Here is a 23,100-nt window from a genome sequence, read left to right as displayed (position 1 = left end):
TTCCCCGTGTGTGGGAAGGCCTTCAACAATTCCTCCACCCTGCTGACCCACCGGCGGGTCCACACAGGTGAGAGGCCATTCACCTGCTGTCAGTGCAGGAAGGCTTACACCTGCTCCTCCGCCCTGCGGAGGCACCAGCGAGTTCACCTGTAGGGGAATTGAAACAGTGATGGCCAAGTTGCATCCTTTACCTGGTCTGGCCTACACATGACTCCAGGTTCACAGCAGTGTGGTTGACTCTACACTGCCCCACCCCTCCTCACTTGGCAAATGAGAGGGGAGAAACTTACTTGGAGACAGAGTATGGATTGAAATTATTGAGTGAGGCAACACTTCCTCCGGGTTACAGCTGTACCAAGGATCCAATTACAAAGGGACGACTGGGTGCTAACCAATAATAAAGAATGTGAGGTGGTGGGGGGGGGAAATGTATGTACTTTGACCTTGAGCTGTTTAAAAAGCAGCAACTTTTTCTCTGCCTTTTTGCAGGGGGATCTGAAGCTGTAACAAAGTTGGGTTGCAATAAAAGTTATCTGAACTTACCGCCGGGCTCAGACTCTCATTGAAAGCTTTGAGCTCCAAGAGGTTTTGTTTTAAAGCTGCTCATTTCTTTCAGCCTCCTGCACTAAGCTTCCAATGTTGTCTATCAGATGGAGCAGTGAATGAGGAGCCAGTATCATTAGAAATTGTAAGTTTTTCAGGATTGTAGAGTGCATCATTTCATTGGCATTGTAAAGTTTACTGGCAGCATCGGGAGGTGTGGGCTGTGTTCAGTGGAAACGATGTGGAGGAGCCGGTGGTGGACTTGGCCTGGGTAAAGTGAAAAATCGCACAACACCAGGTTATAGTCCAACAGGTTTATTTGGAAGCACTAGCTTTCGGAGCGCTGCTGCTTCATCGGGTAGCTGTGGAGCCGGATCAAAAGACACAGAATTGATAGCAAAAGCTCACAGTGTCATGCAACTGATAGGATATACTGAACAAACCTAGATTGCTGTTCAGTCTTCCATCTTTGAGAATGGGTTGCGGGTTTTGGTTCATTAATCTGTAAATCCCAGAACATCTTTTAAGTTACGTTCTTGAGATGACTTAAGGTTTTATTTTAAAAAATGCTTACAGCTCAGACAATGCATTAAAGGTGTGAGGTTCGAGCCTGTCACACCCCAATCTTGGATCAGACTGGTTCTAGTTCCAAAGTAGGAATTTATAAAATATTACATGGATTGACTGCCTGCAGTTTCTGCACTTCTTTGAGCAAAATAGAATGTACCTGCAAATAATTCTGCCAATTCAAATTCACTTCTTGGAGTTATTTGTGTGTGTGCATGTGAGTTTGTGTGCATGCTTGGTATAAGTATAATATGAGTATAAGCCTGTGAGAGTGTTGGGGGGTGTATGTGTGTGTATATGTATGAGAGAAGTATGAATAAAAGCAGGGGGTTGCATTTTGCTGAAACAAGGAAGGGTGGACCTATACAGGTGATGGTAGGGCCTTGAGCCTTGTTGGAGAACACAGACATGGGAGGATTCAGGTGCATAGCTGCATCACTGGGAGACAGGGTGGTTAAGAAGGCGTTTAGCACACTTGCCTTCATTGTTCACACCATTGAGTATAGGGGTTGGGACATCATGTTGAGGTTGTACAGGATGTTGGTGAGGCCACTTTCAGAGTACTGAGTACAGTTCTGGTGGCCCTGTAATAGGAAGAATACTATTAGAGAGGGTTTAATAAAGATTTACCAGATGTTGTAAGGACTGGAGAGTTTGAGTTATAAGGAGAGACTGGGACACTTTTCACTGAAGTGCAAGAGGTTGAGTGATGATGTCATTGAGATTTATAAAACCATGAGGAGTGGAGGTAAGGTGAATAGCAAAGGGCTCTTCCTTAGTGTAGAGGTGCTCAAAACTAGGAGGCATCTTTTTAAAAGTGAGGGGAGAGAAATTTAAAAGGAGCCTGAGGGACAATGTTTTGGTTCAGGGTGGTTTGCATATGGAATGAACTTGCTGAGGAAGTGGTAGATGCAGGTACAGTTACAACATTTAAGCGAAATTCAGATGGGTACATGAATAGAAAGGTTTAGAGGGATATGGGCCAAATGTAAGTAAGTGGGACTAGTTATTTTGGGAATCCTGGTCGGCATGGACGGGTTGGACCGAAGGGTCTGTTTCTGTGCTGTCTACCTCTATGAACCAGAAATGATCTTATTGAAACCAGTAGAATGCCAATAAAATGCTCCTTTGTGGGGAGGGTCATAGAATCCCAACAATGTGGAAGCAGGCCATTCAGCCCATTTATTACACACTGGCCCTCTGAAGAGCATCCCACCCATACCTAACACCTATCTCCATATTTCCCATGGCTAATCCACCCTAACCTACACCCTAAAATACAGAAGAGGAAGTGTTGGATGTCTTGAAACGAAAAGGTGGATAAATCCCCAGGACCTGATCCGCTGTAGCCTAGAACTCCGTGGGAAGCTAGAGAAGTGATTGCTGGGCCTGTTGCTGAGATATTATCATCAATAGTCACAGGTGAGGTGCCGGAAGACTGGAGCTTGGCTAACATGGTTCTATTGTTTAAGAAGGGTGATAGACCAGTAAGCCTGATGTCATTGGTGGGCAAGTTGTTGGAGGGAGTCCTGAGGGACAGGATGTACATGTATTTGGAAAGGCAAGGACTGATTAGGGATAGTCAACATGACTTTGTGCATGGGAAATCATGTCTCACAAACTTGATTGAGTTTTTCTGAAGAAGTAACAAAGAGGATAGATGAGGGCAGAGCAGTAGATGTGATCTATATAGACTTCAGTAAGGCATTAAACAAAGGTTCCCCATGGGACACTGATTAGCAAGGTTAGATCTCACGGAATACAGGTAGAACTAGCCATTTGGTTACAGAACGGGCTCAAAGGTAGAAGACAGAGGGTGGTGGTGGAGGGTTATTTTTCAGACTGGAGGCCTGTGACCAGTGGAGTGCCGCAAGGATCGGTACTGGGCCCTCTACGTTTTGTCATTTACATAAATGATTTGGATGCGAGCATAAGAGGTACAGTTAGTAAATTTGCAGATGCCACCAAAATTGGAGATGTAGTGGACAGCAAAGAGGGTTACCTCAGATTACAACAGGGTCTGGACCCGATGGGCTGAGAAAGGACAGATGAAGTTTAATTCAGATAAATGTGAAGTGCTGCATTTTGGGAAAGCAACCTTAACAGGACTTATTTACTTAATAGTAAGGTCCTAGGGAGTCTTGCTGAACAAAGAGACCTTGGAGTGCAGGTTCATAGCTCCTTGAAAGTGGAGTTGTAGGTAGATAGGATAGTGAAGAAGGCATTTGGTATGCTTTTCTTTATTGGTCAGAGTATTGAGTACAGAAGTTGGGAGGTCATGTTACGGCTGTACAGGACATTGGTTAGGCCACTGTTGGAATATTGCGTGCAATTCTGGTCTCCTTCCTATCAGAAAGATATTGTGAAACTTGAAAGGGTTCAGAAAAGATTTACAAGGATGTTGCCAGGGTTGGAGGATCTGAGGTACAGGGAGACACTGAACAGACTGGGGCTGTTTTCCCTGGAGCGTCAGAGGCTGAGGGGTGACCTTATAATGGTTTACAAAATTATGAGGGGCATGGATAGTATAAATAGACCAAGTCTTTTCCCTGGGGTCGGGGAGTCCAGAACTCGAGGGCATAGGTTTAGGGTGAGAGGGGAAAGATATAAAAGAGACCCAAGGGGCAACATTTTCATGCAGAGAGTGGTACGTGTATGAAAAGAGCTGCCAGAGAATATGGTGGAGGCTGGTACAATTGCAACATTTAAGAGGCATTTGGATGGGTATATGAATAGGAAGGGTTTGGAAGGATATGGGCCAGGTGCTGGCAGGTGGGACTAGATTGGATTGGGATATCTGGTCGGCATGGACGGGTTGGACCAAAGGGTCTGTTTCCATGCTGTACATCTCTATGACTCTAAAAACAAGTTGTAGACAAGTAAAAAGGCTGACCAGGCAAGGAGGTGGTTAACAACCTCAGGGCATCCCTCTTAAACCATGCATCTTGTTTGTTTACAAATTAAACATGCTTCAGCTCTTTTCCTAGCTGCTTTCTGGAAATCTGGGTGACACCAGGTTTGTAATACAGTATTAACCATTCCCTCCTTGCCCACATGTGTACAATAATGCACATAATCAATTGAAAAAGGCAGCAGCAAAGAAGGAACACAAACCAATCCATCAGAGGTCACCCACATTTCGGTTTGAGTATCGAGGGAGTACCCTATTTGAGGCCATAGTTTGTGCTGCTCAGTAGGGGGCCTCCCCTGTGATTTCAGTCCCTTACCCAGGCCTGGCATACCTGTCTCCATATTGTCTCTATTCGGGTTTTGCTGGGGACCCAATGGGACCAAAGGTTTGGGGTGTCAGGGTGCCTGCTTGGCAGCAGCATCCATCTGCTCATTCCTTTGGAGACTGTATCCATTGCCTCAGCATGAGCTGAACATCTTGATAGCTGCCATATTGATTGGACAAAACAGCATTACTATTCATCTGCCCCGTGGGGGTTACAAATCCTCTATGTTCCCACAAGTCTCTGTAATCATGGGTCACACCAAAAGCACAGTGAGAGTTGAAGATCTCAACCCCCAGCAGGGCTCTCTCAGTTCTGAGATTGGTCAAATCAACAGCAAGCTTCAGCAAGGTTTCACGCTTTAATTTGTAATGGCCGGGCAAAGATTTGTCCAGCAAGACAGATATTAAAAGATTCTGTGTTCCTTGGAGAAACTGCGTGATTAAGTTGGAATAAAATATCAATTTTCATATGTTTCTTAAGAGACAGTACAGTCTTAATTACAGAGTAAATCCAATAAAATTACATAATGGACAACAGATTAACCCAATGATATTTCCTGGGAAACAATGTTGTTTCACATGCATTATCTCCTCATACCTGTGCTTCAAGGTTAGCTAGGATGGTCAGTAATGTCCTATCTAGCTTAATTAGATCCATACTATGAAGAAGGCATTGTTTGCTTAATCTGTGATTCAGTTAGCTCAGGAATGCAGAAATGCAGCTTTTAGCCATTTTAAACACAGTGTTAATTTGCAGTCTGAAGACATGTTTTATATTACTTTATATTGAGATGCCATTTTGTGTTTAATAAAAGCTCCTGACAACAGCCTAAATCTACGTATTAGATCCTCATCTGGTGTGGATCTGCTCCGTCACTCAAAACAAAACTAGATTTACAATTTAAGGTCATACATGCTGTTCTGCTAAATTAATCCAGTTGATTTTTTTTGTTTAAAAATGTGAAAATTTCGTGAACAGTTCTTCCGGTTAAACACTGAATATTCAAATTTCTCTTCAAAATTAAAGATCATAACAGAACTGGGTGTCATTGTGGGATTTTGAATCTGGAGGGTGTGCTTGTGAAGCTTGAACGAACAATATTTCAAAGTGAATGTTATCGTGTTCAGTACTAAGACTTTCTGGAGATGAAAAATTTGCCCTTGTGTGTTTTGCAACACTTAACCAAGGTCAGTTCTATAGAATATGCAGTCAGGTTGATGCGAGAGGTAAGAGCTGGGGCAAATATCAGAAATAATGGAGGCAGGAGCACAGCAATTAGAGTTAGAAAGTTAGCCAAAAATATAAAAACAGGAAGGAAAGTTTTGTCACTTTGTTAACTTTTTAAAGAAAAGCTAAGTGTTGGTTCTGTAAAAAATGAGTCTGGGGATTCAATAACGGAGGATAAAGAGATGGCAGATGAATTGAAAAGAGCTTGAATCTGTCTTCAGTAGAGAGGATACAAGTAACACCCTAGAACTAGCTGGAAATCAGGAACTGAAAGGGAAGGAGGAACTGAAGACAATTACAATTACCAGGGAAGTTGTACTGAGTAAACTGTTGGAACTACAAGCTCACAAGTCCCAGGGGTCCAAAGGATTTCATTCTAGACCCTTAAAGAAAAATTAGCTAGTGATATAGTTAATGCATTGGTTTTAATTTTCCAAACCTTATTAGTTTCAGGGAAGGTTTCTGTAGATTGGAAAACTCCTTTCTTCAAAAAGGCAGACCGAGAACAGGAAACTGCAGACAATTTACCTTAACATATGCCATAGGGAAAATGTTCAAAGCTATGATTAAAGATGTGATGACGGGGCACTTGTATAAGTTCAGGCAGCGTGAATGTGTTTTTGTCAATGGGAAATAATGTTGTAATAATGTTTTGAAGAACTGCCTCTCCCAACTGCGACTGAGCTGATAAATCTCATGTACCGACAGGGAATGGAATCCGTTCGCACACTCCCCGCATTTCCACGACTTCTCTGTCGTTCTGGTGTCCTTTTGGCTCCCGGATTCTGATGAACAATTGAAACTGTGATCACACTCAGGAAATGTGTGCAGTTACTCCCTGCTGCGAATACTATAATGTTACTTCAGTCTGTGTAACTGGTTACAGCTCCATCCCATAGACAGCTCACTGGGGCACACTCTCTCTCAACAAGGGCAAAAGACATACAAAAGTGGAGTAACCAGACAAAATGCAGAAGCAATAAAATGTCGAACCACAGGGGAAAGAAATTGAGGCTCCACCCCTTTTATCCCTGTTGGCATTTGGACATTTAAAATCTGTCAATAAGAGCAGCAGCCACAAAGAGCATACTGCGCATGTTTGCCAGTGTCAGCAACGCACTACGCATGCTCGCTGTTGTCAGCAAAAAATAGTGCTCATGCTAATCACTATTGGCAAAAGAGGCGCGGGACCTTCTTTTGATTGACCAATCGGGAGCACAGGAGGACCGGAAGGACATTTGTCCTCCTGCCAATGAGAGGCACCCCATTGTCTGAATGCAGAAGTTGGACCATGAGGTTCTGAAGCTGCTGCTCGTGTCTGAATGAACATTGAGCTTCATCCCAGACTGCACATTCCTTCCTCTGTCCATTATCTATGAGTACGGCACTCTTCTCTTGCCACCTTTTCCATTTATTTTTTCATTCTGGGATTCAGTTGTTGACTTGCAGCAACTAAAAGGAAAGAGAGTGAGTCGGGATGCGGACAGACTCTGGAAACGTTGCGCCAGGTCTGTGTCTCTATTGGCAAAATACACAGGTAGGTGGCTGGAAGAACACAGCAAGCCAGGCAGTATCAGGAGGTGGAGAAGTCAACGTTTCAGGTGTAACCCTTCTTCAGGATTGGGGATGGGTTTAGGGGGCGATGCAGGGGGATGGGTTTAGGGGGCGATGCAGATAAAGGGTGTGCTGGTTGGTGAAGTGGGGATAGATGTAGACAGGTAGAGGGTTCGACCTAGGCAAAATGGAGGACTGCAGATGCTGGAAACCAGAGGTTAGATCAGAGTCGTGCTGGAAAAGCACAGCAGGTCAGGCAGCATCCAAGAAGCAGGAAAATCGACGTTTCGGGCAAAAGCCCTTCATCAGGAATTTCCCTAGAGTAGGGGACTCCAAAGCTAGAGGACATATGTTTGAGGTGAGAGGGGAATGATTTAAAAGAGACGTGAAGGACAACTTTTTCACATAGACAGTTGTGCATGCGTGGAACGAGCTGCCAGAGGAATTGGTGGAGGCTGGTACAATTATATTTAAAATGCATCTGGCTGGGTACATGAATTCGGACGGTTTGAAACTGTGTGGGTCACATGCTGGCAAACAGGACTAGATTAATTTTGGATATCTGGTCATCATGGACAAGTTGGGCCTCAGGGTCTGTTTCCATGCTGTATGGCTCTTAATCGTCTTTGATGAAAGCAGAAGTGTGGTTGTGAAGACTAGACTTTCAGAGCAGCTTTCGAAGATGTTTTGCCCTTACTGGGAGCAGAAGAATACAATGAAATCTTGCATTTGTGAGATAGCAATTGAGTAAAGGGAGTACATCTGCGATTTTGGCAAAAAATGGGAATTCATTGCACTATGGGGATGAAGCCCTACCTTATCCAGTTATTTCAGCTGGTGGATGAGACTCGGCAGTTCACGCAGGCAGTCAATCCAGTAATATTTTGTAAATTCCACTTTAGGAAATACAACCAGTCTGATTCAAGATTGGGATACAGACAGACTCAAACCTCACACCTTTAATGCATTGTCTAAGTTGAGATGACACCTTTTGTTATAAAACCTTAAGTTATCTCAAGAAAGTGTCTTACAGGAAGTTCTGGGATTTACATATTAATGATACCTGCAACCCATTCTGAAATATGAAAGGCTTAACAATCCAGGTTTGTTCAATATATCATTTCAGTGGCAGGACACTACTGTTTTTCTATAAATTCTATGCCTTATGATGTTATTCTCCACAACCACCTGATGAAGGAGCAGCACTCCAAATGCTGGTCATTCCAAATAAACCTGTTGGACGATAACCTGGGTGTGTGTTTTTTTTTAACTTTGTACAGGTTAGGGTGGATTGACCATGCTAAAGTGCTCACTGTGTCTAGGGAGGGGCAGGTTTGTGTGAATTGGTTGTGCTAAATTACACATAGTGTCCAGGAATGGATTGGTCATGCTAAATTACCTCTAGTGCCCAGGAATGTGCAGGTTAGGGTTAATTGGCCAGACTAACTTATCCAGAGTGAAGATCTAGACCCCTCTTAAGGAGCCTTTTGGTTCGAGATCAGTCTAAAGAATCAATGGAATGCGTCTGTACAAAGCAAGGTTATCAGTTTAATAAGGCATCTTGACACAATTCTGTCCAGCAACACAGCGGTTAAAGCTGTGTTCCATGGTGAAGTTGTGCAAGTACATTCAAAAATTACACATTATTTATTTAAGTTTTTTTAAGACACAGTACAGCCTTAATTACAAGAAAATACCAATCAAATATAATAAGGTGACATGATTTACAGCAGGCTAATCCAATGATATTTCCTGGGAAAGGAGTCTTAATTACGTAAATCATCATGCATGGTAGCAGCTCAAGGTTTGTTCGAATGGTCAATTAATGTGTCAGTGTTCATTTTAAGTAGACTCCATTGTCCTCTTATCTTTGGATTTTAGCTTAATTCTGCAAAACAACAGGCCAAGTTCAGAGTTCAATCATTATTCTCAGCGATTTTGTTGTATTGTTTTAAATTGAAAAGCCATTTTGTGGTTAGTAAAAATCTGCATATACTTGTTGCGTCTGACAATAACCTAAATTCAAATTTTAGATCTTCACCTGAAGCATCAGAATCTGAGGGGTGACCTCATAGACGTTTGTAAGAGGCATGGATATGGTGAAGACCCAAGGTGTTTTCCCCAGGGTAGGGGAGTCCTACCCTGTTTGAGGTGAGAGGGGAATGATTTCAAAGGGATCTGAGGGGCAACTTCACGCAGAGAGTGATGCATGTATGGAACGAGCTGCCAGAGGGAGTGGTTGTGGCTGGTACAATTACAACATTTTAAAAAGCATCTGGATGGGAATATGAATAGGAAGGGTTCAGAGGGATATGGGCCATATGCAGACAAATGAGACTAGATTAGTTTTGGAAATCTGATCAGATGAATTGGACCAAAGGGTCTGTTTCTGTGCTGTATGACACTAATCATCTTTGGCGAAAGCAGAAGTGTGGTTGTGAAGACTGGACTTTCAGAGCAGCTTTCAAAGATGTTTTGTCCTTACTGGGAGCAGAAGAAGTTACAATGAAATCTTGCATTTGTGAGATAGCGACTAAGTGAGTGAGTACATCCCGGATTTTGGTGGAAAGTGGGAATTCATTGCACTGTGGGGATGAAGCCGTACCCTATCCAGTCATTGCTGCTGGTGGGTGAGACCAGACCTCAAGACTAAGGGGAGTAGATTTAGGACAGAGATGAGGGGAAAGTGAGGACTACTGCTTTTCCTGGAGTGTAGTGAATCTATGGAATTCTCTTCATTAAGTATATTCAAAATGGGTTTTCGCATGGTTGGGGAATTAAGGGTATTTGGGGCAATGCTGCGAGGAGGAGCTGAGACGATGGATAGATCGGCCATGATCCCAATGAAGAATGGGGCAGGCTAGATGGGCAAAATGGCTGACTCCTGCTTTTATTACTGTGAAACTATTTCCCATAGCTAACCCACCTCATCTGCACATCACTGAGCACTGTGGCTAATTTAGCATAGCGAATCCACTCTAACCTGCACCTACCTGGACACCATGGGTAATTTAGCACAGCCAATCCAACCGAAATTACGCAACACTGAACACTGGGTAATTTAACATGGTCAATCCACCCTAACCTGGACAAAGTTAAACATCACAACACCAGATTATAGCCCAATGGGTTTATTTGGAAGTACTAGCTTTCGGAGCACTGCTCCATCGTCAGGTGGTTGTGGAGTATAAGGTCATAAGGCAGAGAATTTATGGAAGAAGATTAAAGTGTCCTGCCACTGAAATGATATATTGAACAAACCTGGATTGTTACCTCTTTCATCTTTTACAGTGGGTTGCAACTATCATTCATAAGTAAATCTCGATAACACAAGGTTTTATAACAAAAGGTAACAACATCTGGGCGGCATTGTGGCTCAGTGGTTCTTAATTCTGCCTCACAGCACTTGGGACCCAGGTTCAATTCCAGCCACTGGCCACAGTCTGTGTGGAGTTTGCACATTCTCCCCGTGTCTGCATGAGATTTCTCCAGGTGCTCTGGTTTCCTCCCACAATCCAAAAATATGCAGGTTAGGTGAATTGGCCATGCTTAAATTGCCCAGTGTGTTACATGCATTGGTCAGGGGTAAATATGGGGAATGGGGCCTGGTGGGTTATTGTTTGGAGGGTTGGTGTGGACCTGTTGGGCCTGTTTCCGTACTGTAGGGAATTGAATCCAATCTCAGCTCAGACAATGCGTTAAAAGTCAGAGTCTGTCTTTATCCCCACCTTGAATCTGACTAGTTCTGTTTCTAAAGTAGGAATTTATAAAATACAACGTTCTGACAGCTTGCAGATTGTGCATTTTTGAGCAAAATAGAATTTATCTGAAAATGTAATTCTGCAAATGCAAATTCACCCCCATGGACTTGTGTGTGCTTACAGCTAAAAAGTTTATTTCCGTGCTGTGTATCTCTGTCTATTTGGTAACAGATGCTTTATTTCTGTTGGCATAAATATTGTTGTAAGTCATAGCTGGGTACTAATAGTTAGATATAAAGCAAAGAGAATTCCTCAAATAGGGCACTATCAGAATCCTGGGAGACCCCTATTTCTGGTTTACTTCCTATTGACAAACATTAAGCATGAGCACCTATTTATTTTTATTTTTTTGTTTCACTTTTCTTGTTTGATTCCCTGGTACGCTCTGTGTCTGGTCGGTTGTCAGGCTGGGAGATAGTGGATTGGGTTTCGATTGACTGAATGTTGTATTGTTCTGGAAGGTGTAAAGGGGTTGGGGGGGGGAGTGTTGGGGAATCAAAACTTCAGCAGAGCTGAGAACAGATCAACATCTTACTCTGTGGGAACAGGGAGATCAACAGAGGACAGAGAAACCAGGACCTGAAATCCAACCTGACACCGGATTACTGTGATCAGTGTTTTGATTTGCAATGCCAACCCTCTACCTTCACCTAGCTTCCCGTTTGACTACCCCGTCGATATTCAAGATCCAATCCTTGTCATCCTGAAGCTATGTCTCTGTAAGGAGTCTCAGATCATAATTATCCTCTTCAATGTGTGCAGTCAATTCATTCACTTTTGTAACAGTGCAGCACACATGCAGACACACTGTTTTCGGTTTACATTTTTTATGATCTTTGCAATCCAGTTTTAATTGCTGGTACATTTACTCTCCTTGTCTCCATCATTCTGTGATGTTCATTTCCCACATCACTACATTGCTCACTGGCCTTGATTGGGATTGGCCATAGTGCCCAGGGATGTGCAGGTTAGGTGTATTTGTCAGGGTAATGTAGAGCGGTAGGGGAATGGGTCTGGGTGGGTTCCCCTTCAGAGGGTCGGTGTGGACTCGTTGGGCCGAGTGGCCTGCTCCCACACTGTGGGGATTCTCTGAAGCGAAGGGATATTTGCAAACGGTGCAGGACAGCGCAGGCGCAGTGCGTACGCCCGGCGTGGCCCCGCCCATCCGCTGCTTTCTTGACGTCACAACGCGGAAGTGACACTGAATGAATGAAAATCCCTCCGTCTGGGCTAATCCTGGGGCGGGAAAATCTGTTCACTTGTAGCAACGGGAGTGAATCCAGGGCGGGAGCAGACCCTGTCAACTCAGGTATGGGAGTTAGTTACCAGGTGAGGAGGACAGAGATTGGGAGGAGTAGATATCTTTTCTGTTTTCCTTTTCAAAATGCACCCGATTTCCACAAGTAAATGCAACAGGTATAAGTACAGCAAATGCAGCTTCAAGCCGGCTGTGCATCCTCTGTTCTTCCTCTGCCTTGGCTCCAGCACTTTTGGCTTCCTTTCCCTTCTCCACTCCCCCCCCCCCCCCGCCGGGTGTTAATACCTCAATGTTTTTCCGGTTGTCTTTTGTGGCTTTGAAAACTTTCCCAATCGTCTGAGTACAGGATTTGGGAGATTATGTTGCAGCTGTACAGGACATTGGTTAGGCCACATTTGGAATATTGTGTGCAGTACTGGTCTCTCTGCTGTAGGAAGGATGTCATAGAGTCATGGATGTTGTGAAACTTGAAAGGGTTAAGAAAAGATTGGCAAGGATGTTGTCAGGGTTTGAGCTGATCAGGATGGGGCTGTTTTCCCTTGAGTACCAAAGGCTGAGGGGAGACCCTACAGATTTCTATAAAATCATGAGTGGCATGGACAGGATAAATAGACAAGGTGTTTCCCTGGAATGGGGGAGTCCAGAACTAGAGGGTAATAGGTTTAGGGTTGGGGGGAGATTTAAAAGGGCCCTAAGGGGCTACTCTTGTATTCAGAGGGCGGCGCATGTAAGGAATGAGCTGCCAGAGGAAGTGGTGGAGGCTGGTACAATTCCAGCATTTAAAAGGCATCTCGCTGGGTATATGAATAGAAAGGGTTTAGAGGGATATGGGCCAAGTGCTGTCAAATGGGACTAGTGATTGAGGATATCTGATCGGCATGGATGAGTTGGACCGAAGGGACTATTTCTGTGCTGTACATCTGGTAGACAATGGTCCTCAGAATTCTGTTCCCATTATGCTCACCCTTAACTCTATTGCACATGGTCGTGGTGACAGTATCACATTCTGAAATGAGAAAAGACCTATAAATGCACAAGGGAATTGTTCCGTTCTGGGTGTGTACATGGAGATGGGTATAGTTACTTATGACGCATAAGGCCTGTTGTTCCCCAGCCGGTGGAACGCAAGCCATCTTTGTATATGGGCAGGAGGTATAAGGCTCCTTTTGTCTTGCACGAGTGGGCGTGACAGGTCTCAAGTAGGCAGGTGATGTTATGTGGAACATGAACAATTGCACACCCATAGCCGGTTCCATTAAAGCAATTCTCATATGACCATGCAGTAGAGTGAAAAGATGTCAGCAAACAGGTAGCACGAGGCTCATATGGTGTTGGAAAGTGATACTGTATTTCTCTGCGGAGGGTCGGCAGTAGGGAGTCTGATGAATAGAATGGAATCGGGGACTGGCGACGGGGCAAGTAAGTCATCTCCCGATAGAGAGGAGTAACATACTATTGCCTCTGGGGTGAAGAGCGTTCTGTGGGCCTGTATAAATAAGTTGTTTGTGGATTGAGGAGTTTCGCCTATCAGGCTTCCCTTTTCTCGAGTCGGTCCGTCCTACAAAAAGTGATGGTGTTCCTGGGTGCCCTTAAAATATTTACCATAATAACGGGGTTGATCACTTTTATCCTCACTAGGCTTTCATCTGCAGGTAAAATCAAAAAGACATAACTCCCACTGATTTCTACTGTCCAGATGGACCATCTAGTCTTTCTGATGTAAGAGTCCATTGCAATAATCAATCTTCATCACGTTCCACACGTCAAAGGCGTCTGGTCCGGTGCACTGGACGACATCTCCTCGGCATAGGTGGTGGATAATCTCTGATCATTCCTAATCACATCAATGCTTAGTGGCTTTCCCCATCAGGATGTTGTACGTGATCAGAAAGGTGAGAAGATAGCGATCCCCCACATGTCCCTCCTCATAGTTCAAGTATCTGTAATAAGATTAACATTTGAACAACAGCAAGATTCAAAAACCCAACTGGACAGGGTCCACTCCTTTTGTTGGGATTCCAGGATTCTCTCCTCCTTTTCCCCCACTTTTGATTGGTGCGGTCAATCAATTGACAATGGTGCAGTTGGACCCAAGCTGAGCGCCCTGCGACTGTGACCACCATATGGGTGGGAAGTAAAACCTGGAAGGGGCCATTCCAAGGCTGAACTTTCAGAGCATGTTTTGCCCTGACTGGAAGCAGCTGAAAATGTGTTGTTGGAAAAGCGCAGCAGGTCAGGCAGCATCCAAGGAGCAGGAGAATTGACGTTTCGGGCATGAGCCCTTCTGCGCTTTTCCAGCAACACATTTTCAGCTCTGATCTCCAGCATCTGCAGTCCTCACTTTCTCCTGACTGGAAGCAGGAGAAGAGTTTGACTGAAGTGTGTCGGTGTTAATGCCTTGATGTCTCATTTTGCTCCCACCTTCCTGGGGTCGTTAACCATTTCGTGTCTGGTCCTTCCTCAAGAAGCTGCATTGCAGGTTTACCCTGAATTGACACTTTTTTTTGCTTCCCAAAATCAGACCTGCTCACTCTCAGCAGGATCCCAGTGTTGTGAAAGATATTAACTTTCAGGTGGAGGTATCCAAAATTCAGAGAGATGTCAGTCTTGATGTTTTTGCTTTTTCTGCCCCTGTAAGATCCTGAATCAGCACCTTCAGGGGAATTAGTTAGAGCAGAGGGAGAGAGAGAGTGGGATGGTGCTTTCAATTTTGTGGAATAACAAAAGAATATTCCACAGAAAGTAGAATTGCTTTTTCTGAATTTCTACCCTGCACTGATGATCCCTTTTGTAATCCCTTTTTGCAGAGTATTTGAAAATCTGAAGACTGAAGTTTCAAAATCAACAAATGAAGGGCTTACGCTCGAAACATTGACGCTCCTGCTCCTCGAATGCTGCCTGACCTCCTCTGCTTTTCGACTGACTGTCCAGCGTCTGCAGTCCTCACTTTGATGTCAATGTCTGACAGTCACTCAATCCATCGGGACCGCAACGATTTTTGACTGTGATTTCTGTGAGAGGGATCAACGCTTTTTGGTTCCTGTTTGAGGACGTTTTCAGCATCAGTGGGACTGGACGAGAGACCCCACTGTTGCCGCACACTGTGTGTGGAGCCTGAAACTGTTATACGGCCTGGAAAGGGGATTTCACGGCACGGAGCGGCTCTACACGTGTTTGTGTGCAGCTGAAGCTGTGGCCATGGAGAAACCTGAGGAATCCCACCCCATGGAGAAACCGTGGAAGTGTGGCGACTGTGGAAAAGGTTTCCGTGTCCCGTCTGCCCTGGAGACTCATCGGCGCAGTCACACCGGGGAGAGGCCATTCCCTTGCACCGACTGCGGGAAGGCCTTCAGACATTCCTCCCACCTGTTGGCCCACCAGTAGGATCACACTGGGGAAAGGCCCTTCAGCTGCCCAGAGTGTGGGAAGGGCTTCAGGTATTCCTCCACCCTGCTGAGCCACCAGCATGTCCACACAGGAGAGAGGCCCTTCAGCTGCCCTGAGTGCGGGAAGGCCTTTACCGACGTCTCCGCCCTGCTGAGGCACCAGCGGATCCACACAGGGGAGAGGCCCTTCAGCTGCCCAGAGTGTGGGAAGGCCTTCACCGATGTCTCCTCCCTGATGAGGCACCAGCAGATCCACACAGGGGAAAGGCCCTTCAGCTGCCCTGAGTGTGGGAAGGCCTTCAGTTATTCCTCCACCCTGCGGAGCCACCGGCGCGTCCACACGGGGGAGAGGCCCTTCAGCTGCCCTGAATGCGGGAAGGCCTATACCGACATCTCCTCCCTGATGAGGCACCAGCGGATCCACACTGAGGAGAGGCCCTTTGCCTGCTCTGTGCCGGAAGGTATTCAGCAATTCCTCCACTCTGCTGATCCACCAGCGTCTCCACACGGGGGAGAGGCCGTTCACCTGCTCTCAGTGCGGGAAGGGCTTCACCTGCTCCTCCAACCTGCGGAGCCACCAGCGGATCCACACCGGGGAGAGACCCTTCAGCTGCCCCGAGTGTGGCAAGGCCTTTAGTGATTCCTCCAACCTGGTGACCCACCAGCGGATCCACACCGGGGAGAGGCCGTTCACTTGCTCTCAGTGCGGCAAGGGCTTCACCCGCTCCTCCCACCTGCGGAGCCACCAGCGAGTTCACGTGCCATCGCAGGGGGATTGAAGGAGTGATGGCTGAGTGCCATTATCGATTGGACTATCAACCCAGTTCCAGGGACTTCGGGTTTGAATCCCCCCCCGACAGATGGCAGAATTGGTATTCGGTCAGAAATGTGGAGTTGGGAATCTAACGATGAGACCGTTTCAGGGAGGGGGTGGTGCGGGGGAGAAAGCCCCCATCTGATTCACACTCTCCCTTGTTAGGGAAGGGAACCGCCATTGTGGGAAAGGATTCACTCAGTCGTTCCAGCTGCATCCTTTACCCGGTCTGGCCTACACGTGACTCCAGACCCACAGCAGTCTGGTTGACTCTACACTGCCCCTTCCTGGCAAAGGAGTGGGGAGAAACTTACTTGGAGACAAGGTATGGGTTGAAATTGCTGAGTGAGGCAATACTTCCTCCAGGTTACGGCTTTACCAAGGATCCAATTACAAAGGGACAACTTGCTGCTGGCCAATAGTAAAGACAGTGAGGGGGGGGGTCGGACAAGGGGAGGTGTGGTGTGTGCACTTTGACCTTGAGCTGGTCAAAAACAACTACTTTTTTCTCTGCCTTTTTGCTGGGGGGATCTGAAGCTGTAACAAAGTTGGGTTGCAATAAAGTTTACCTGAACTTACCACCGGGCTCAGACTCTCATTGAAAGCTTTGAGCTCCAAGAACTTTTTGTTTTAAAACTGCTCATTTCTTTCAGCCTCCTGCACTAAGTTTAGAACAAAGAACATAGAACAATCCAGCACAGAACAGGCCCTTCGGCCCTCGATGTTGCGTCGACCTGTGAACTATTCTCGTCCCCCTACACTATCCCAAAATCATCCATGCACTTATGTAAGGATTGTTTAAATCTCCCTAATGTGGCTGAGTTGACTACCTTAGCAGGTAGGGCATTCCGCTCCCTTACCACTCTGTGTAAAGAACTTGTCTCTGACATCTGTCTTAAAGCTATCCCCCCTCAATTTGTAGTTATGCCCCCTCGTACACGCTGACGTGATCATCCTAGGAAAACTTCTTTCTCTGTCTACCCTATCTAATCCTCTGATCATCTTGTATGTCTCTATCAAATCCCCCCTTAGCCGCTGCCTTTCCAATGAGAAAAGGCCCAAGTCTCTCAGCCTTTCCTCATACCACCTTCCCTCCAGACCAGGCAACATCCTGGTAAATCTCCTCTGCACCGTATCCAATGCTTCCCACATCCTTCCTGAAATATGGGGACCAGAACTATACACAATATTCCAAGTGTGGCCGCACCAGCGTTTTGTATAGTTGCAGCATGATATTGCGGTTCCGGAACTCAATCCCTCTACCAATGAAACCTAACACACCGTATGCCTTCTTCACAGCACTATCCACCTGGGTGGCAACTTTCAGGGATCTACGCACATGGACTCCAAGATCCCTCTGCACATCCACACTACCAAGAATCTTTACATTGACCAAGTTCTCTGCCATCCTATTATTCTTCCCAAAGTGCATCACCTCGCATTTAGCTGCATTGAACTCCATTTGCCACCTCTCGGCCCAATTCTGCAGTTTATCCAAATTTCCCCCTGCAACCTGTAACATTCTTCCAAACTGTCCAGTACTCCACCGACTTTAGTGTCGTCTGCAAATTTACTAATCCATCCACCTATGCCTGTGTCTAAGTCAGTTATAAAAATGACAAACAGCAGTGGTCCCAAAACTAGTAATCTGACTCCAGACTGAATATTTTCCATCAACCACCACTCGCTGCCTTCTTCCAGTTTCTAATCCAAACTGCTAAATCACCCTCAATTCAATGCCTCTGCATTTTCTCCATCAGCCTACCATGTGGAACCTTATCAAAGGCTTTACTGAAGTCCAAGTATACCACATCAACTGCCCTACCCTCATCTACATGCTTGGTCACCTTCTCAAAGAACTCAATGAGATTTGTGAGACGTGACCTGCCCTCCACGAAACCATGTTGATTATCTGAAATCAAATTGTTGCTTACTAGATGATTTTAAATCTTCTCTTATAATCCTTTCCAAAATCTTTTCTACAATAGATGTAAGGCTCACTGGTCTATAATTACCTGGGTCATCTCTGCTGCCCTACTTGAACAAGGGCACAATATTTGCAATCCTCCAGTCCTCGGGTACTAAACCCGTAGACAATAACGACTCAAATATCAAAGCCAAAGGCTCTGCTATCTCCTCCCTAGCTTCCCAGAGAATCCTCGGATAAATCCCATCCAGCCCAGGGGACTTGTCTACTTTCACTCCTTCTCAAATTGATAACACCTGTGTGTAACTAACCTCGATCCTTTCGAGTCTAATATCTCGTAACTCATTCTTTTCCTGAGTGAACACCGATACAGGGTCCATGCTCAACTTCTCACTTCTGTCTTTGACTGGCCCTATTCCTACCCTAATCATCCTTTTATTCCTCACATATCTATAGAAAGCTTGAGCGATTTCCTGTATTCTATTTGCTAAAGGCTGCTCCTGTCCTCTTTGCTCTTCTTAACTCTCTCTTTAAATCCTTCCTACGTGATTTGTAATTCTCCATCGCCTCATCTGTTCCATCTTGCTTCATCAACACATAAGCCTCATGGAACAGCATCATAAGACACAGAACTTATATCAAAACATCAGTGTCATGCAACTGATAGAATATATTGAACAAACTTAGATAGTCTTCATCTCTTAGAATGGGTGTGGGCTTTGGTTCATTAATATGTAACACTTTTTGAGTACTCAGTACAGTTCTGTTGGCCCTGTAATAGGAAGAATACTATTAGAGAGGGTTTAATAAAGATTTACCAGGATGTTGTAAGGACTGGAGGGTTTGAGGTTATAAGGAGAGGCTGGGACTTTATTCACTGGAGCACAGGAAGTTGGGGGGGGGGTGACCTCATTGAGATTGATAAAATCATGAGGATTGGAGGTAAGGTGAATAACAAAGGGCTCTTGCTTAGCGTCGGCGAGCTCAAAACTAGGGGGCATTTTTTTTAATGTGAGGAGAGAGATTTAAAAGGAACCGGAGGGGCAACATTTTGAAAGAGGGTGATTTCCACGTGGAATTAACTTGCTGAGGATGTGGTAGATGCAGGTACAGTGACAACATTGAAACAGCATTTGGATGGGTACGTGAATGGAAAGGTTAGAGGGATATGGGCCAAATGCAGGCAAGTGGGACTGGTTTAGTTTGGAATCCTGGTCGGCATGGACGAATTGGACCGAAGTGTCTGTTTCTGTGCTGTATACCTTTATTGAAACCGGTAGAATTCTGAAAGGGGCTTGACAGGATAGATGCAGATAAAATGCTCCTTTGGTGGGGAGGGTCATCGAATTCCGACAATGTGGAAGCGGGCCATTCAGCCCATCGATTCCTCTCTGGCCCTCTGAACAGTATCCCACCTATACTCAACCCCTTACTGCGTATTTCCCATGGCCAAGCCACCCTAACCTGTACATCCCTGGTCACTATGGGTAACTTAGCACGGCCAATCCTCCCTAACCTACCACCCGAATCTATAAATTACCTTCTCAAGAATGTAATTTAAATGCAGAGCTTTTCTAAGAAAAATGTCAGTCTGACTCAACATTGGGACACAGACAGAATGCACACCTATTGTCTCTACTTATAAATAGGGCAACGTCTCTTCGAAATGTAGATTCATTTAGATATAACTGCGTCACTTTACATATGAAGATATCCCTTTGAATGTGGCACATCCCTTTGAAATGTAATCTCGTCCATTTAAACCTCTTTATTTGCAGAAATACCCGTTAAAATATCCGTGTCCCTTTAAAATGCAGATTTCCCCCTTTAGATATAACGCCGTTCCGTTAGATGTGGGAATATCTGTTTAAATTGAGCCGTGAGCTTTCCCAATGCAGACAGGGCTCCTGGAAACGTGGCAGTGTCCCCCCTGCAGCTGCAGAGCGAGACAGGAGAGTTTGTTTTTGTGAATGAGCAGTTGTAGCGCGAGGTGGCTGTTGCTTGGTGACGGTGAGGCTCCCCTGGCCCCGCCCATCCCCCCGTGCAGACGTCACGCGGGGGCGAAGGCGGTTGGGAGGAGAAGTCGCTCGAGCGGGGAAGCGGCGGGAGGGCGGCCGTTAGGAAAATGGCGCCGTGCGGCCCGGGGCAGACACCCGTCACTGGGCACCGCCGCCTTCCTGGCGCAGCTGCTGTGTCACGGCCACACCGGCCGGCTGTACAGCAGGCAGGAGCCGGTGAGCATTCTGGAGGCGGATGGGGTTAAGGGCCTGCTTGGGAACTCGTCGGCCGCCTGGGTGGTGGAGTTCTACTGGTCGTGGGGCGGCCCCTGTGTCAACTATGGGGCCACCTGGAAGGTACTGGGCCCGGGAGGTGAAAGGTGAGGCGGCGGGGGGGCGGAGGGGAAGGAATGTGGGGCCTGTCCTGTCCTGTCATAGTGACATTTTACACTCACTTTCCATCTGCTTTTACTGGCGTTTTAGCTGTTTGCCCCTCACTGTTTGTTTAATCCTTGTGCTGTTTTCCCCTCACTGTGTGTTTAATCCTTGTGCTGTTTGCCCCTCACTGTTTGTTTAATCCTTGTGCTGTTTGCCCCTCACTGTGTGTTTAATCCTTGTGCTGTTTGCCCCTCACTGTGTGTTTAATCCTTGTGCTGTTTGCCCCTCACTGTGTTTAATCCTTGTGCTGTTTGCCCCTCACTGTGTGTTTAATCCTTGTGCTGTTTACCCTTTGCTGTTACTTGTGCAATTGCTGAGGGTAGTGTGTAAATACTAGTGAAGGAGATTATGCACCAGCATGTATATGTTCCTCAGGCATTGAAGGGGCAGGATCTGTTGAGAATGGTTGGTCAAGTGTGTGGTGTAGTAAACCTTGTGAATATGGGTATAGTTATGATTTGGAGATGCCAGTGTTGGACAGGGATGTACAAAGTTAAAAATCACACAACACCAGGTTATAGTCCAACAGGTTTAATCAGCTGATGAAGTAGCATCGCTCCGAAAGCTAGTGTGCTTCCAGTTAAACGTGTTGGACGATAACCTGGTGTTGTGTGATTTTTAACTGGGTATAGTTTGATACTTGGAAAATATACTTTTTATTATTTAGTCATAGAGATGTACAGCACGGAAACAGACCCATTTGGTCTAACCTGTCCATGCCAGCCAAATATCCTAAATTAATCTAGTCACATTTGTCAGCACTTGGCTCATATCCCTCGAAACCCTTCCTATTCATAGACCCATCCAGATGCCTTTTAAATGCTGTAATTATACCGGCTTCCACTACTTCCTCTGGCAGTTCATTCCATACATGCACCACCCTCTGCATGGAAACGTTGCCCCTTAGGTACCTTTTATATCTTTCTGCTCCCACCCTAAACCTATGCCCTCCAGTTGTGAACTTCACCCCAACACTGAGGAAAAGACATAAAAACATTGAGCAGCCAGACAAATGCAAAAGCAATCAAATATCGAGACACATAGTGTAAAACAAATTATGGCTCTAACCCTTTTTGTTCTCTGAGGCATATGGACACTTAAAATCTGTCAATAACATCAGCATTGCTACAGAGCATATTGTGTACACTCCTCAGTGTCAACAAGCAGGGCACATGTTTGCCGGTGTCACCAAAACATTGGGCATGTTCCTCGCTGTCGGCAGAAAAGGGGCGAGACCTACTTTTGATGGACAAATAAGGAGCACTGGAGGACCAGAAGGAGACTTGTCCTCATGCCAATTGGAGCTCCCCTATTGTCTGAATACGGAAGGTGGACCATGAGCTTCTTAAGGTCCTGCTCCTCCTCTCACACTGAATGAAGATTGAGCTTCACCTCAGACTGCAACGTCCTTCCTCTGTCCATCATCTGTGAGTACAGCACTCTCTTTTCTCACCCCCTTTTCCATTTACGTTTCATTCTGGGGTTCAATTGTTGACTTGGAGCAACTGAAAGCAATGGGAATGAATCCAGCAAGGGGATAGACTCTGGAAAAGCTAGTCCATGCCTGTGTCTCAATTGGCAAAACAGACAGACAGGAGTCTGGCAGAATGCAGCAAGCCAGGCAGTATCAGGAGGTGGAGAAGTCGACGTTTCGGGTGTAACCCTTGTTCAGGACTGGGGGTGAGTATAGGGAGAGCTGCAGAACAAGGGTATGCTGAGGGCAGGGTGATGAAGTGGGGATAGGTGTAGATAGGTAGAGGGTACGACCTGCTTGGTGAATGCGAGGAAGGAACCTAGTTGGTGGCAGGGAGGTGGAGGGGCAGGGGCTTGGAAGGGAGTTTGGGATGGGAAGGGAGGTTATTTGAAATTGGAGAACTCACTGTTGAGTCCTTCGGGCTGTGGACTGCTCAGGTGGAAGATGAGGTGTTGTTCCTCCAATTTGCACTTTGGTTTGTTGTGGCAATGGATGGGGCCAAAAATGGTCATGTCAGAAAGGGAGTGGGAAGGGGAATGAAAATGGGTGGTGACTGGGAGGTCCGATCGGCCTCTGCAGACCTGGCTGCGATGCTCGGCAAACCGTTCCCCAAGTTTACGCTCAGGCTCCCCGACGTAGAGAAGGCCACAATTGGCAAATACAGTACCCCAATGTAAAGTTACAGCCTTTGCTGTGAAAAAAAGTAGAAAGGTATATTGTTTAAATGGTGATATATTGGGATGTGGAGAAAGTGAGGACTGGAGATGCTGGAGATTAGAGTCAAAAAGTGTGGTGCTGGAAAAGCACAATAGGTCAAGCAGCATCCGAGCAGTAGGACAGTCAAGGTTTTGGGCGCAAGCCCTTCATCAAGAATGATGCGTGGATGTTCAGAGGGGCATCAGTGTCCATCTGTGCCAG

General features: G+C 45.8%; 2 protein-coding genes across 4 annotated transcripts in view; one reads left to right on the top strand and one right to left on the bottom strand.

The window, feature by feature from the left end:
• Positions 1-23,100, bottom strand: part of LOC148142994 (uncharacterized) — a 120,482-nt gene that overhangs the window by 48,369 nt on the left and 49,013 nt on the right. The window lies entirely within an intron of this gene.
• Positions 20,384-23,100, top strand: part of LOC148142995 (uncharacterized) — a 30,557-nt gene continuing 27,840 nt past the window's right edge. For all 3 annotated transcript variants that reach the window (XM_087973990.1, XM_087973992.1, XM_087973991.1), the window contains exon 1: positions 20,384-20,507. In XM_087973990.1, coding sequence (XP_087830116.1) covers positions 20,399-20,507 — 109 coding nt within the window. In that variant the 5' untranslated portion in view covers positions 20,384-20,398. The remainder of the gene's footprint in view (positions 20,508-23,100) is intronic.

This window comes from Chiloscyllium plagiosum, unplaced genomic scaffold (genome assembly GCF_037043375.1).
Source record: "Chiloscyllium plagiosum isolate Xiang-an unplaced genomic scaffold, Cpla_swu_hap1 HiC_scaffold_27, whole genome shotgun sequence".
NCBI classification, from domain to species: Eukaryota; Metazoa; Chordata; class Chondrichthyes; order Orectolobiformes; family Hemiscylliidae; genus Chiloscyllium; species Chiloscyllium plagiosum.
The sequence above is the reverse complement of the archived record's forward strand: the minus strand, read 5'-3'. Positions and strand labels throughout refer to the sequence as shown.